Below are 15,548 nucleotides of genomic sequence, written 5' to 3' on the forward strand. Positions count from 1 at the left end.
GCACTATGTTGCTTTTACTCTATATAATTGATATTGGCATAAGAAGAACCCTGGAAATAAGAGACTATGAACAGTTTAGCAGTGAAGACTTTTGGAGTTGTTTAGATAGCATTAAGAGGTATTACAGTATTTTGCTTTTCTTCTTGCTTGCTTCATATCTACGGGCTCTGTGTGTCCACGACTTTTACCCCATGAAAGTTCAGTAAATGGAGCATCGCTCGCTGACTCCCTCACAGTTCTTAAAGAAACACTTTGGTGGGAAGCTCTCTACCACTATATTAAAGCCGCTATCTGCACATTTTGTGAAAAGAGTTAATAGCTTGTTGGCACGCTCTTATCGTCTTCCTTAAACATGTAACACAATATATAGCACATCCAACAAAAATATAGCACCATATTCTTTGTAGCAGATTTTTGAATTCCTGTCTAAAGGGGAAAACCATAGGTTTTGTTTTGTTTTTGTTTTTTTTATCAGTCATAGGTTTTAAGGTTTGAAGACATTCATCAAAATATTGGGACATTTCAATGAAAAGTTGCCTGCAAAAAAGTGCATGCTTGCAATACTTTCTGTTGCAGGGTCCTTTTCCTACCCATGGCATGTTAAATTAAAAGGACTGATTGTTCAAACACCGTACATTAGCTACTGGAAAAAGAGCACAGTCAACAATGTTGGCTAATCTCTTATGAAGTATACTGAACATTCTACATAGTCTAATACGGGAGTGAAAATTGAGAATGGTAGGTGTAGTATCTTTAAAAGTCTGTAGTTTTGCTCCCAGGATAAAACATACTAGTAAATAATCATTTTCTCAATCAAAGTTTTGAAAATGAAAGTTTTCATCAGGCCATATTCTCTTTTTTACTCCCCCCCACCCCCCACATATACTTCACGTCTGAAGCTAAGAGCAAAACCTAGACGTTCTGATACCACACTGATTAGCCATGTCTCGAAGAGACACTTGTTGTTGATTAACACATCCAGCAAAGAGCTGGCAGCTACCAGACTCGGAATAAGGAAAATCATCAATATGCAGAAATGATGGGTTCTGGGGAGCATATCATTTAGACCGTTTCACTTCTTTATTGCTTTTGTTTTCTTTGTCCCAGTAAGCACAGATTGTCTGGTTGAAGTGGTGATAGGGCCTGGGCCTTGACCCATTCATGTTTTTTTGCCCTAGGGATCTCTGAGAATTTAAACTGTGCTACGGTTCAGCCCTTTCATTTCACATGTAAAGAAATGGGTCTTGCGCGTTGACATCCTCGAGATGACTAGAGAGAAACTCGGAGGCACCTTGGAGTAGACAGGGTGCTGTTAGAGGCGGTCTGTGCAAGCATGTGCAACAGCAGCCTCTTTTCCTTCATAACAATTTTTGGAGACGAGAGAAATTTATCTCTTAGCTCACTGTGTACGTCATAGTGTGGCTCAGAATGCCCTTCGTGTCCTTTGTATTTCACTGGGGATTTCCAAAACTTGCTGGGAGGGATAGGGGAGTGCAATGTGTCACAAGCAAAGGCTTTAGAAAGGTGGTCATAAAGGAAAGACAGGGAGAATGGTGAGCAATTTGGTGAGGAAATTAGAGGGGAAGAATATGTATTTTTCTAAAGGTGCTTGAGGCACTCATGGAATGACAGACCAGAAGACAAACAATGATGGGCTCTGAAACAATAAGGAGACTCTGCCAAATTTGCCCTAAGATTTGATCTGATAATGTAATAAGAAGGGCCCTTTTCTCCCTCATACTTAGAAAAAAAAAAACTGTATGTGTGAATTCAGACAAATGTTAAATATCAAATAAAATCAGCAGGTGATACGTTCGGTCCTGACCGTGCGTGGATTGGTTCACATCTGTCCAAAAAGGAAGTGTGGTGTGGTAGGAAAAGCAGAGGCTGGTTTGTGATGCTGGCAGCTTCCCTGGCGTTGGGTGCGGGGGTGGGTGGGGAGCTACTTCTATCTTGGGGCCATTTTCTCAGCTATTCAAATAGATAGTTGTAGTTGAGAGCTGAAGTTTTTGAATTTCCCCAAATGTTAAGTCATTGACCGTAAAGAAATTAACACAGGCGTTCCATGGCTGAGATCAGTGTAGAATTTTAGCTTTCTAGTTCTTAGAAATTACGATTCAGTCTTACCACTTTATTGTTCATATGTAGGAAAACTTAGTCCTTTGTTGATTTTTTTTTTTTCCCTCCTGTTTAACAGAACACAGAACATCGTCATCCAGGTTGTGAACACATTGAAGGGCTTTTCACTTGCCCAGGAAGGTGTGAAACTACTACCCGTGTGCTCGCCGGCAAGCCTCTGCGCACTCTGAATGTGCTGCTGGGAATTGCCCGTGGCTGCTGGGTTCTCTCTTATGAGTGGGTAAGCATTTGTGTGAGCAAATGTTGGACGTACATATGTTACAACAGAAGGTGTTTTGATAGATGCAATCTCCCCAAGACGGTGACACTAGATCACTAGATTTGCACTTGGCTAATTTGCACACTTTCCTATGAGCAGTAGACACCGTGTTCCTGTTGTGTCCTTGAACCCCCTCTCCCTTTGGGTCTCCACCTTCAGCCACTGCTGATCGCCCGGCAGCAGGCGTGTGGACCGAGAGCAGAAGAGTGGCCGTCCAGATACAGACCTCAGCCACTGGCAGAAATAAGATTAGAACAGGCTTGGAATGAAAACACAAAATGCGTGTTCTCACAGTCAAATGAACTTTCTTCTGTGTTTGACCAAGAAATAATGTGACCTATGTTAGTGATGGTTTAAAAAGCCAAAAGAATTCAGTGATTGTTTTTACAGATGGATTTACTTAGGATGAAACATGTTCATTTAATCCCATTTGGATATGTTTTATCTTACGCATATCTATCTGTAACATTACTTGCCCTTATTTCTGTGCATTAAAGGTAGATTGTTTTTTTAATCATTGTTTTCTTTATTCATAGAAATTGAGATTGTTTGTTACTCTTTCTATTTTTACTTTGGTCCTCAACCTATGGTCACTCCAAAGCACTGACGTCTGATGAGAGTACAGTCATTTGTGACTTGTGTTACTACTATATTGCATCTGCTACATATCCACCCTCCTTCCTCTTCCCCCTAACAATGTATTATATTAATACTGTGTTAATTTAAACCGGTAGAATTATAATACACAAACAAGCTACAGATGGATTTTTAAGAACGGCTCTGGTCTTTTCCGGGGTCATGACTTAACCCTGCAGCTTTCTGGTCCAAGACGTTTGTGACATTAGCGCTTAAAGTCATGAAGTGGAAAAGTTTGAAATTCTATCCCCCCAACACAAAAGGACGATTTTCATTGGTGACAGTTGGTGACTACCATACTTCATTATGTGTTTGTACTGATCCACATTTATTTGTAAGAAATATCATTTATAACTCCAGCTTCCATGAATGAATACCCTGCCTTCTTTTCGTCAATTCACAATGTTTCTGTATCTTTATCAGTTAGCTCTTCCTTCCCTCATGTCTCAGAGGAAAAAATGTTCTTTATCATTTATGAGGATATACATCTGTGCCTGATTCTGTACCCGACCTATTCTTCTGGGACTCTGAGCAGAGAAGTCAGACATGAGAATCAGCATTTATTGTTGCCATGCGTAAAGACCAACTCCCTAGCTGCCTCCATGTTTATGCTCAATGTACTGCCAATATTCTCCCCCTAATAATACATAGAAACAGAGCCAGATGCAAATTTAACATATGGTTACTATATGTGGGATTAACCACTACACGTTAGAAAGGCAGGGAGTCGAATGTGTTATTTGGTGAACTTCCAGTGCTCAGGCAGAACTGGGCTACTGGTCACATGAGTGAATGAAAGAAGTACAAGTGCAATCAGGTAAGAAAATCAAAATACATTTAGATTAGAGTGGAAGAAATGGCACTGTGTCTGTTCGTAGACACCATGATTGTCCATGTAGACAACCCCAAGAAATCTACAAAAAAACTCTTAGAACATATTACCAGGATACAAAGATGTAATCGTACAGGGTCAACATTGAAATACTCAAGTGTAATCTAACATAAAAATATCTGCAGGGTCTGTATGCTGAAAACTATAAAACACGGGTTTAAAACAATCTATGAACTAACAAAGGGAGAGACATACTATGTTCATGGATTGGAAGACTCAGTGTAGTTAAAATGTCGTTCTTCCCCAAAACAGTTTACAGATTCAACACATTCCCAATAAAATCTCAGAATAATTCTTTGAAAATAGAGACAAATTGATTATTTATGTATACACATGTATAGTTTAGAATCAGGATAAAAATCTTCATGACCCAGATTTAGGTGGAAAGTTCTCAGATGCAACATGAGAAGCATGATGTGTAAAAGGAAAAGTGATAAATGACACTTCATCAAATGTAAAAATTTATACTCTGTGAAGAACATTATAAGGACCCAATATAAAACATTTCCATGTATCACCTGGTAAAAGACTTAATCAAAACTTTATAAAGAACTCTCAAATCCCAAAAATAAGAAAACACCCAAACAAAAAATAGCCAAAGGCATTTTCAAAACAAATCTTTTATGTATTTATTTTGAAAGAGAGTGTGCACAGGTTGAAGAGGGGCAGAGAGAGGGAGAGAAGCCCCAGAGCAAGCTCCAAGCTGTCAGTGCATAGCCTGACACTTGGCTCGATATCATGAACCCATGAGATCATGACCTGAGCCAAAACCAAGAGTCATGTGCTTAACTGACTGAACCATCCAGGTGCATCCCATAAGCATTATTTGAACACTCTACCAAAGATACAAAGGTGAAAAGATGCTCAATATCATTAGAGAAATATAATTTGCAGCCACAGTGAGGTACCGGCACACATTAATAAAATGGCTAAATAATAGAATATGTCAACAGATCCTCCAGCAAAGATGCAGAGCACCTGGGCCCTTGTACACTGCTGGTGAGGGTGGAAGGTGGTATGGCTATTCTGGAAAATAGTTGGGAAGTTTACATGAAGTTCAATGTATATTCACCATGTCACTCAGCAACCCGGCTCTGAGGTTGTTTGCCTTAGGAAAATGAAAGCTCATGCTCACACAAGAATCTGTACCTGAAGATTTGTAACAGCTTTGCTCATAATCACGAAAACCTGGCAACCAGCACCGATGTCCCTCAGTGGGTGAATATGGATAAGCAAACCATCCTTCCATATTGTGGAATACTGCTCAGTAATAAAAGACAGCAGTGATGCCTGCCACAACATGGGTGAATCTCTTGCCTTGTGGGCTGCCTTCTGGTGAACCAGCTGGCCTCAGGGTAGGATGGTCCCCTCAGTGGGGCTGCCCTGAGGTACGCCTCCACCAGACGTACCCCCTTCTCCCACAGGACCCCAGGCCTCCAGGTGTCGAGCTGTTGGCGTTTCCAGACAGCTCCTACAAAGTCAGCCCTCCAGATCTAGCCTGTCAAGTGCTGACTGCTACAATGGGGCAAAATCTCAAAGGCAGGAACAGTGTGTTGAGGTTCACCAAGAGGAAAAGTGGTAGATGAGACAAGAGAGCCAGATGGTGAAGACACCTTGGCCGTGGTGAAGTACTTGGATTATATTCCTTATGTCATGATGAGCTATCAGAAAGTTTATGTCCAGGGAGTGAGATGCTCTGACCTGTGTTGTTCAAAGGGTGGTGGCTGCTGTGTGGAGAACTTACCATGGGGAAGAAAGAACAGCATCAGAGTATATGCCGGCAGATTGTTGCCTTAGTATCCCAGTGAGAAAAACCACAGCTTAGACTGGGTGGCAAGACACTCTCTGATTTTGGACAATACTAGGAGGTTGGGGTTCAGGGATAGGCTGCAGGTCGTGAGGGGACTTGATGGTTTAAACAAAGATCCTTTGTGATTTAAGAGGAACCTATTATCGCGGGGTTCCCTTTCATCTTGTGCACCAAGACAGGCGTCATGAAGCCTGTGAGAGAAGCCAGTGCCAAGACAAGACACAGCCCAGGTGGCACATGCCATCCCACACCGGGAGTCACCTGAACTATGAATCTGGCAAGAGGAACCCTGCTAGTTTGATGCAACGGCCTCTGCTCCCTCTGGCTCCCACTGATTACATTCCAAGTGCTGGTAGCACCAAGAGTACACAAGTCACCCATGGACCCTTGCCAGATGGTCAACCAGCCAGGCCGGAAGCAATTCTCTTTAAATATGCATAAGGCGGCACCACCTTGAGTAATTTCTTCTTCTAAAGGGTCCATGGTACTGCATTAGTTTCCTGTGGCTGCTGTGGCCAATTACCAGAAATGTATTGGCTTAAAAACAGCACAGATTTATTCTCTTACGGTTTTGGAGGTTGTAAGTCCAAAATAGGTTTCACTGGGCTCAAGCCAAGGTGTTGTCAGTGCCTCATTCTCTCTGGAATCTATAGGGGAGAGACTTGTTACCTGCATTTTCCAGTTTTAAAGGCTACATGCATTCCTTGGCTTGTGGCCCCTTCCAGCAGTCACTCCTTCTGACTTCTGTTTCTGTTGTCACACCTCCTCTGACTTCTTGCCTCTATCTTTGACTTATAAGGACTCTATGGTCTCATGGGGCCAACCTGGATACTCCAGGATAGCTCCCCATCTCAAGATCCCTAACGTCATTGCATCTGTAACGTCCCTTTCACCATGGAAGGTAACATATTCTCAGATTTGGAGGCTCAGCTGTAGACAGCTTTGGGGAGGGCATCATTCTGCAATCAAGTACAAGTACATTCTGCCATAAGTACAAATGCATTAATTCCTGAAGCACCATATTCCACGCTTCATTGTACCCCAGGTTGCTGACTTTTAATTGGTTTGAATTCTGTAAGGATAAGCTTTAAGAAGCTTAGAAAGATGGAGAGGGTAAATGGCCATGTGAAGAGGCAGAACTTAGAGTGATGTCTCTACAAGCCAAGGAATGCCAAGGATTTCCAGCAGCCAAGGGACTCTTGGACCACATTCTCCCTTAGAGCATCCCGAAGGAACCAGTTCTGCCAATGCATTCCTTTAGGACTTCTTGTCTTCAGAGGTGGCTTTGTTGATTATAAACAAGAAGAAGACAGTTGAGAAATTAAGAAAACAATAAAGAATAAATAGTTCACCTTGGGTCTCTGACTATTTTGAAGCTGTCCATGTTTCCTTCATGCTTACTGGGTGATGCTGGCAGGGAGCTAGGTTAACCTGAAGAGGGAGGGCCAGCTATGTGGACTTCCAAGACAAGAACAAAGGCAGGACGGAGACAGAACTGTAACAGTACTGAACCCTGAGAGCCTTCCTCTGAGTTTTTAAAGCTTGCAAATAGTGCATGAAAGCATTCACTAATTTTTTTTTTTAATTTTTTCATGTTTATTTATTTTTGAGAGACAGAGCACGAGCCGGGGAGAGGAAGAGAGAGAGGGAGACCAAGAATGCGAAAAGCAGGCTCCAGGCTCTGAGCTGTCAGCACGGAGCCCGATGTGGGGCTCAAACTCATGAACCACAAGATCATGACTGAGCTGAAGTTGGACACTTAACCGCCTGAGCCACCCAGGCGCCCCCCAGTTAATATTTTTAACTAACACACTGTATATACCAGTATAGTGATTTTAAATAGTGATGAAGCAGTGACCTGAGCATTACTGTTACTTTTCCCATACTAAGCTACTGATCAAGCCACTGTTACTTCTATAAGGTATGACTTCTGACAGTTTCATATATTTATCTTACCTTCTGCTGGGAAGACCAAATCAACAAATAGTTATTCAGAGAGAATACCTATGCAAGTTGATTCACTGTTTAAATACCTACAGTGAAAATACACATCCGCACACATAGGTAAATACATACATATGCGTTCTCTTTGGAGGTCCCCAAGTATTTCCATTATAGTATTACCATCATTTACAATGTCCCAATTGGCAGTACATTTACGTTAAGATTATTTTGAAATAGAAGACTCACAAGACTGTAAAACAAGATCCAGGCCTCTGATGTTTTTCACAGTTCGTAGGATGATAACATGAAACAAGAGGAAGATAATTGACTACAGGAAAGTTCGACGCCAGGCTACGTGGCCAGCCTCAGATCTGGTGATTTCACCAACCGAAAGTTGAACCCCCACCCCCGCACAAAGCTGGAATAGACCTGGTTGACCTGCCCGGGTGCTGGGAACAGAAGTCCTTCTCACCAAGCCGCACTTCCCGGTGTGTGAGATTGGAGCCACGTACAAGCACGTCCCCCCACAGGATTTATGTGAGCGCTGGGAGTTAAACACGTACAGTGCTCACGGCATGCGACTGGCAGAAAGTGAGAACCTGACAAACGCCAGCCTTAGAACAGAAGTGACAGTGTCTCCAATTCCCACAAAGAGCTACCGGGATCAGTTACTATCTGTGTCACGGGTTTCGTGCACAGAAAGACTGCATTAACACTACAATTTAAAAAGATACTTTCCTCTCTGGACCAGTGGTATCTTTGCCATGGACAGTCCAGCCCGTCCTTGTTAGCACCCAGGAACATCCGTGAAGGCTCCTGAGCACCGCAGGCACGTAGGAGTTTGAGGGACCTGAGAAGGGCACCCTTGCGTATCCGGAGGTATTTCAGTATAATTGGAAACTCCACTTATGTCAAAGCCACCGTAGTACCGATTTTCGTATATACTTGGCCTTCTCCAGAACCCATCAGGGCACAATTGCTGAAAGGGATCACTTTCACATTTTAAGAGTGATAGTTCTGGCATTGTATCTTTCTAAGAAAACACTGACAGACATTGGCTTTACCAGTGATGCCTAACACTTCCTTACTTGTGAGAAGTACAATTCCTAAAAATTGAGAAGGACCAGATCGGCGTGGCTGAAAGTAAAATGCTGTTTGTGTATTCGTGCCACACCGGGGCATGACTGGGAAATGTTCGTCTAGCTGGCCTTGCGTGTTTATTGATTTTAATGGGTTCTTGCTGACTTGCACTCTTAAGGGAAAAAAAAAAGTTTAGAAATGAACCGAATCTCTTTCCCTGTTTATGTCACTTAAATAAGACAAAGATAGTGACTTCTTCCATGGCCTCCCTCCTTTAACTTTCCTAAAAACTGCAGTCACACACAGGCGCCTGGGTGGCTCAGTCAGTTGAGCATCTGACTTCAGCTCAGGTCACGATCTCATGGTTTGTGGTGTTCGAGCCCCGTGTCAGACTCGGTGCCAGCAGCTTGGAGGCTCCGGAGCTTTCTTCAGATTCTGTGTCTCCCTCTCCTTCCCCAACTTGTGCTCTCTCTCTCTCTTTCTCAAAAATAAACATTTAAAATACATATTAAAAACTGCAGTTGCACAAACATGATAAACTTTTTTTTTTAAGTAATCTCTACACCCAACATGGGGCTCAAACTCATGCATGATAAATTTTTTTAGAGAGGATAGCCTCCATTGTCATTAGTAAAGCCAGCCCACATTTAATTCTAAAGCTCAGTACACAGTATAATGTTCATCTGCAACTTGTGTCTGACTTGAGATGTGAATTCCATATCTCAGGTTTCTTTTAGGATTAAGATTTGAAGCGTCCATATGATATACTTCAAGGACCACATGTCTTTGTGTTAAAGGAATGACTCTGTCTCTGTCTCTGTCTCTGTCTCTTTCTTTCTGTGGTCCCCCTCCTTTTTTCCTTGTCCCACAATGCAATTTGGGGGATTCTTAAAATATTCTTTTTGGCTAGCTGTATAAGCTTGCCTCCAAGAAAAACATTTACTGAGAATGTTTTTATTTTAGGGTTTTGTGTGGTATTCTCTGGAAATTGCTTGTAAGGAGCATTCTAGCAGTTCTTTAAAATTAGATGGTTTGTATGTGGCCCAGTTAGTCATATCAAAAAAAAAAGGTCATTTTATAACAAACTTCAGTTTGAATTTTTATTTAAAAAAAAAAAAAATTTTTTTTTTTTTTTTGAAGCCCGTGTTGGCACATTTCTACGTGTTACAGCGGTTAGTACTCCCATTGTTCGGCCGCTGTTTTCAGCAGAGAGAAATAACTTGTGCTTTTTCTCGCTTCGGACTGAATTGTCTGGCCAGATACAGAGAAATAGAAACCGTGTCAGGAGTTGCTCTGTTTTCCTATTCGTGGGAGACAGGAAGTAACACAACAGAAAAATAAAGAAATTGATTTGACCAAAGTACCCTGTTAGACCCAAAGCTTTTTTGTATGTTGTGTTTAAGCATAGGCTGTGTGAATTCTTTAGAGACCCTGTCTTCTGCTCTCATGTATTTGGTGTTTCCACCCTTTTCCCCTGACTTAGCTGTAACTCTTCATGTTCAGTGAAAGGCAGTGGGAGACCCTGTGAACAAGGCTTATTCCTTCTGGCTCCCAATGCATTTAGCCCCATCTCCTTTTCAAAGACACGGCATAGGACTTGAGGAGTCATTCAGCCTGTATTCAGGTCAAAACATGTTGGTTCCGAACAGCTTATGAACAAGACTTGATGGCAGAGTTTTAAAGCCAGATCAGTTGTAAATGCAAATAAGAACTTCGGTCAGTTCTACAGCCAGATTTCAGGACAGTTTAACTATTAAAAAAGAACAAAAACACTTTATAATCAGTGTTTCATAAATCAAAAGATGATGTCATAGTGAGTTAATTTTCTTGAAACAATGTGATTCAATGTTGGCTTCCTCGCGCTGGATTCAGTAAGCGGTGCGTCTGAGTTAATTGGCGCAAACATAGAATCGAAGGTCAGAATCAGAATGCAGCCCGTGGTTCACCCAGTCTGGGCCTCTTGTTTGCCAAGAGGAAGCTGAGTTGCTCTCCTGGTGTTGTCACCAGTGGTAGAACCGGGCCTTGAGTGTAGGATTGTCACTGGTGTTCTAGTCCATTACATTGCCTTCTCAAGACTATTTAAAAAGAATCATCTTGAAAACCATTCTCTCTCTCCCTCTCTTTTTTTGTTCTACCTTAATTTCTGAGCACATTCTAAGAATAAGGTTTAGACAGAATGAACTTGGTGTACCACATTTGTCACTAGGGTTTTTGAGCTGTTTTCTTAAGTTCTCTCTAACATTTATTGGCTACAACCATGTGCTAGGCACTTATAATACTAAGCTGACTAAGGTCTACAGCTTGGTTCTTTGATCCCTCATTGGCCTGATTCCAAAGTTCTCTTTACTGTGCCACAGATTATAGCTTGGTAAAGTACTTACACTTTAAAAAACATTTTCATATCCACTGTTTCACTGGGTTCTTACAGAATGTTTTTGCAACAGAGAAGGACCCTGTTTGTGTTTAGTGATGGAGACATTAGGAGGAAAAAAAAAAAAAAAACTTGTCTGACTTGAATGTGGATCTTTGAAACAGTCTTCCTCAAGGCATCATCCAAAGCAGTGGCTGTAAATAGTCATGTCAAAGCACACCTGCGTTATGACCTTTCATTATTCACACAATGGATTCTGTTTGTGGAGACACTGTGGTGTTTCGCTCCTTTCACTGAAGTAGTTCCTGAAAACTGCCCGCACTCTTGCTCTGCAGAGCCTCACATGAGATGCAGTGGAACCGACCCTTGGCACCCCAGGGCATAGGTGGTCCTGTTCACATCCCCCACCCTGTCTGCCATCCCTTTGGTTCATCCTGGCAATTCCTCAGGTGTGCTTTTTTTCCCCCCCGTATTGGAGGCACAGTGCTTTCCTAATTCCATAATCCCATGATTGAGGACAGGTGAGAAAAAGTGATTGCCCTGGAAAATCGAGGGCTCTGGTGTTGCCTTTCATGAGAATATCTGAGAAGGTTTGTGAACAGGACCGTGATGATCACAGTTTAAAGAAGAGCTGTTTTTGAGAGCAAGAAGTGTGTGAAGTCACTCTGGACACAGCCATTGACTATAGTATGAGTGAGGTTCCTTTGCCATTTTTTGGAATTCATAGCTTTATGTTAATAATTCATTCTTTAATGTTATAAAGTGCTAGACAGATCCTAATTAATACACCTGACACACGAAAGCAAGTGCACAGGTCCTGAAGCTGAGACTTTGTGTGGAAGAGAAAGCCCTGAGGCATTTTGAGTGAGGAGAAGAAGGAGAGGTATTTGGAGAGGCTTTCAGGGACCAGAGCATGGCTCTGGAGGTCATGATCGGGTGTTTGGAGTATTTTAACCAGAGAGTGACAGGCTTTTGTCTCTCTCGCTTCTATGTAAGGAATGGATTGCAGAAAGGTAACAGTAAGCAGAGTGACCAGAAGGAGGCAGTTTTGATCAGATAGGTCAGCAATTACCATGGCCATGACCAGCATAATGCAGAGAAGCTATCAGACTGGTGTACTTTTTAGGAAGATCTAACAGGATTTGATAATACATAGTATGTGGGACTAGAGAAGTCATGATGGCTCTTACCTAATTTTTTACCTGAGCCTCTGGAGGGTAGATAGTGGTGCCATTACTGAGGCAGGAATACTGGGGGAGAAAATGTTGAGGTTGGGGTATAATAAGAAATTCTGATGTGTACATATTGAGTGTGAGAATTCCTATTAGGCATTCAAGTAGAGATATCACACAATCACATAGGTGTGTGTGTGTGTGTGTGTGTGGTGGTGTGTGTGTGTGTGTGTGTTTTCAGGGTAAAGGTAGTACTATACATACTCTTTGGGAGCCATAGTTGCATAGATGGAACAAAAGCCATGGTATCTAGGGCGTGAGTGTATAGTGAGGAGAGAAGTGAGTTTAACACTGAGCCCCAGGCTGTGCCAAACATTTAACAGTTGAGAAAGAGGAGGACGAGCAAGCAAGGGGAGACTGAGAAACATCAGGTGGCCCTGAGGAGAGTGTGATGCTCAGGTAGAGGAGGAACTGTCTCGGGAAGGAGAGTGTATTTGACCACACACACAAATGCTGTAAGGCCAATACTGTGAAGGCAGAGGACCAGCCATTGGACTTGAGCAGATGGTTGCTCTCAGGAGCCTTGGCAACAGCAAGTGCAATGATGAGGAGGTTGAACAGTAAGTAAAGAGCTGGAAATGGCACAACTATTTCTAGATCTCTTGTTGCAAGTGGATCAGACACATAGGTCCTGGTAGCTGGATGGGGCAACATGAAATATGATGAAAGCTCTGGGAGGTGGCCAGCTGAAAGATGATATTTCCAGCGCTTGACAGTTTGATTTTATCACAGCGAGTTGGGAGTGTGCTTGTGGAGCACCTGAACCTATTGGTGTAGCAGGAAGGAAGAAACTAGATTGAGGTTATGTCTATTAAAGCAAAAGGTGCCATATTGGGCAAACAGTTTAAGTGGATGAGGCTGAGAATCAGCAAATCAAGAGATTCAGCTTTGTTTGATACATCGCTGCCCATCCCTTTCAAAATGATGGCCATCAGGGACTACACTGTGTTTGTTTAACTTGGCACATCTCATGCCAGTTCTTAATTTCTCTAAACCTCAAGTAATCTCTTTCTTGCCTTACCATTGAAGACTGTAGGACTTCCACTATGGTTGATACCGAGTTGCGTCACAAATTCCAAGCTCATTTTTAGAAACAAATTTCAGCTGTTCTTACAGGTGCATCTTTATCTCAGTTCCGCAACTTTCTGTTGAGTTCCCCAGTTGTCTTTTCTGACGCCCAGTGAAACTGTTCTCATTTTCAGTAACAACACAGAATATCTTACCTTTAGGTTCTCATCAGAAAAATGCAGCCATGATTTGAGGCACTGGGACTTCTTGAACATGGTTTTTAGCTATCTGTCATTTGCATGTCCTTTTAGGTATCTGTCAGTAATGTTGGGGACATTGTTAGCTCTCCCTTCTTTTAGGTTTCTAAGCTCTGTCCCCAAGTTAAAATAGATTGCCAAAGAACATCACTCTTGAACTCTGTGTCTGCATAAGAACCTCTGTGAATTAGGCTTTAGTGATAACATTAGGTTTTGAAGAGAGCTGATGTAAGAAATACCAGATTTTAGACAACTGGCATACGTGCTTCAAAACTGTAGTTGACAACATTGTACGTTTGGCTACCTGACACTGTCTATGTATGATCTACACAATACATTTCTCCTAAAATTCATTGCCCTGGAATGTTCTCTACAGAAAACTTTTTAGGCTTTTCTTTACCAGAGAATGAGAAATTTGTAACTAAAAGTGGTTTTGTCCACTGAAATAATAGCTTGCCTTAGATGCATGGTAGATTTATCAGTTCCATGACAGAAACCTTAGTTCTTTTGAGTTGGTTGTCTTTCTGACCACTGGAGAGTGCCCTTCAGTGCACAGAGAAATACCTCTCCACCAAATTTTGTTTTGTGTAATTCTTTTTTTTTTAAGATTATATTTTTAAATAATCTCTACACCCAATGTGGGGTTTGAACTCACAACCTCAAGATCAAGAGTCACATGCTTCACCAACTGAGCCAGCCAAACCCCCTTAGGTAATTTTTTTTTTATTTTGGTTTCATCAGACAAATCACAAAACAAGAAAGAATCGTATACAAATACTTCATTCTATTCACAGTTTTTTAATTGAAGTGTAAGTGATGTATTAGTTTCAGGCATACAACATAATGATTCGACATTTGTTACGTATTGTGAAATGATTGCCACAATAGGTCTATTTAACATCCGTCACCATACATTTTTTTTTCTTGTGATGGGAACTTTTAAGATCTACTGTCTTAGCAATTTTCAAATAGTCACCATGATGTACATTACATCTCCATGACTTGTTTTTTTTGTAGCTGGAAGTTTGTATCCTTTGACCTTCACCGATTTCTGATAAGCCATATATACTTTATTGTGGTAGAACATTTGTTTCAATTGTTAAATTTTAAGCAATATTTTTGTTGGTACAACTTACTTAGAGATAGCCATACCCTTCTTGGCACAAGAGACTAGGGCAAAATAAAAGAGACTGACTCTTGGCACAAGAGACTAGGGCACAAGAGACTCCTTCAAACATAAAAGCAGAATTTCTTTAACGGACCTGGTTATTTAGCAAAATACAAGCTCTTTGAGGGCAGAGACTGTACCTGTCTTTTCTCACCTGGCCCAGGACCCAGGGTAGAGCTGGAACACAACACATACTTGTTGGATGAGTAAGTGAGTTGGTAGATGACCAAACATACTTATTTCTTTAAAGATCCCTGGAACTTTTAGGGCGCATGGGTGGCTCATTCGGTTAAGCGCCTGACTTTGGCTCAGGTCATGATCTCACAGTTCATGAGTTCGAGCCTCGCATCGGGCTCTGTGCTGACAGCTCAGAGTCTGGAGCCTGCTTTGGATTCTGTGTCTCCCTCTCTCTGTCTCACCCCCCGCTTGCACTCTGTCTCTCTCTGTCTCTCAAAAATAAATAAACGTTAAAAAAAAATTACAAAATCCCCAGAACTTCTATTTGCCTCTGATGAGCTAAAAATGTCATATAAAAACATTGTACATCATTATAAATTATGAAAGTACCCATGCAGTTCATGATTTTCTTGTTAAAATTCATGAAAATAAGATGACCTGATGCTCTCATTTAAGAAAAAAAATCTTTACAACTTAAATTCACAGAAAGAATAAGAAACAGTGGTTGTTCTTAGTAGCCATAATATTTGGCTTATTGTCTATGATGGTAATAATAATTTCTACTTTGTTTTTCA

General features: G+C 41.6%; 1 protein-coding gene across 1 annotated transcript in view; it reads left to right on the top strand.

The window, feature by feature from the left end:
* MCPH1 (microcephalin 1) overlaps positions 1-15,548 on the top strand; it is a 271,811-nt gene that overhangs the window by 103,048 nt on the left and 153,215 nt on the right. Inside the window, 2 exon segments of the mRNA XM_030312052.2 lie at positions 2,198-2,256; positions 2,259-2,359. Coding sequence (XP_030167912.1) covers positions 2,198-2,256; positions 2,259-2,359 — 160 coding nt within the window.

The sequence above is a fragment of the Lynx canadensis genome, chromosome B1 (genome assembly GCF_007474595.2).
Source record: "Lynx canadensis isolate LIC74 chromosome B1, mLynCan4.pri.v2, whole genome shotgun sequence".
Classification (NCBI taxonomy): Eukaryota; Metazoa; Chordata; class Mammalia; order Carnivora; family Felidae; genus Lynx; species Lynx canadensis.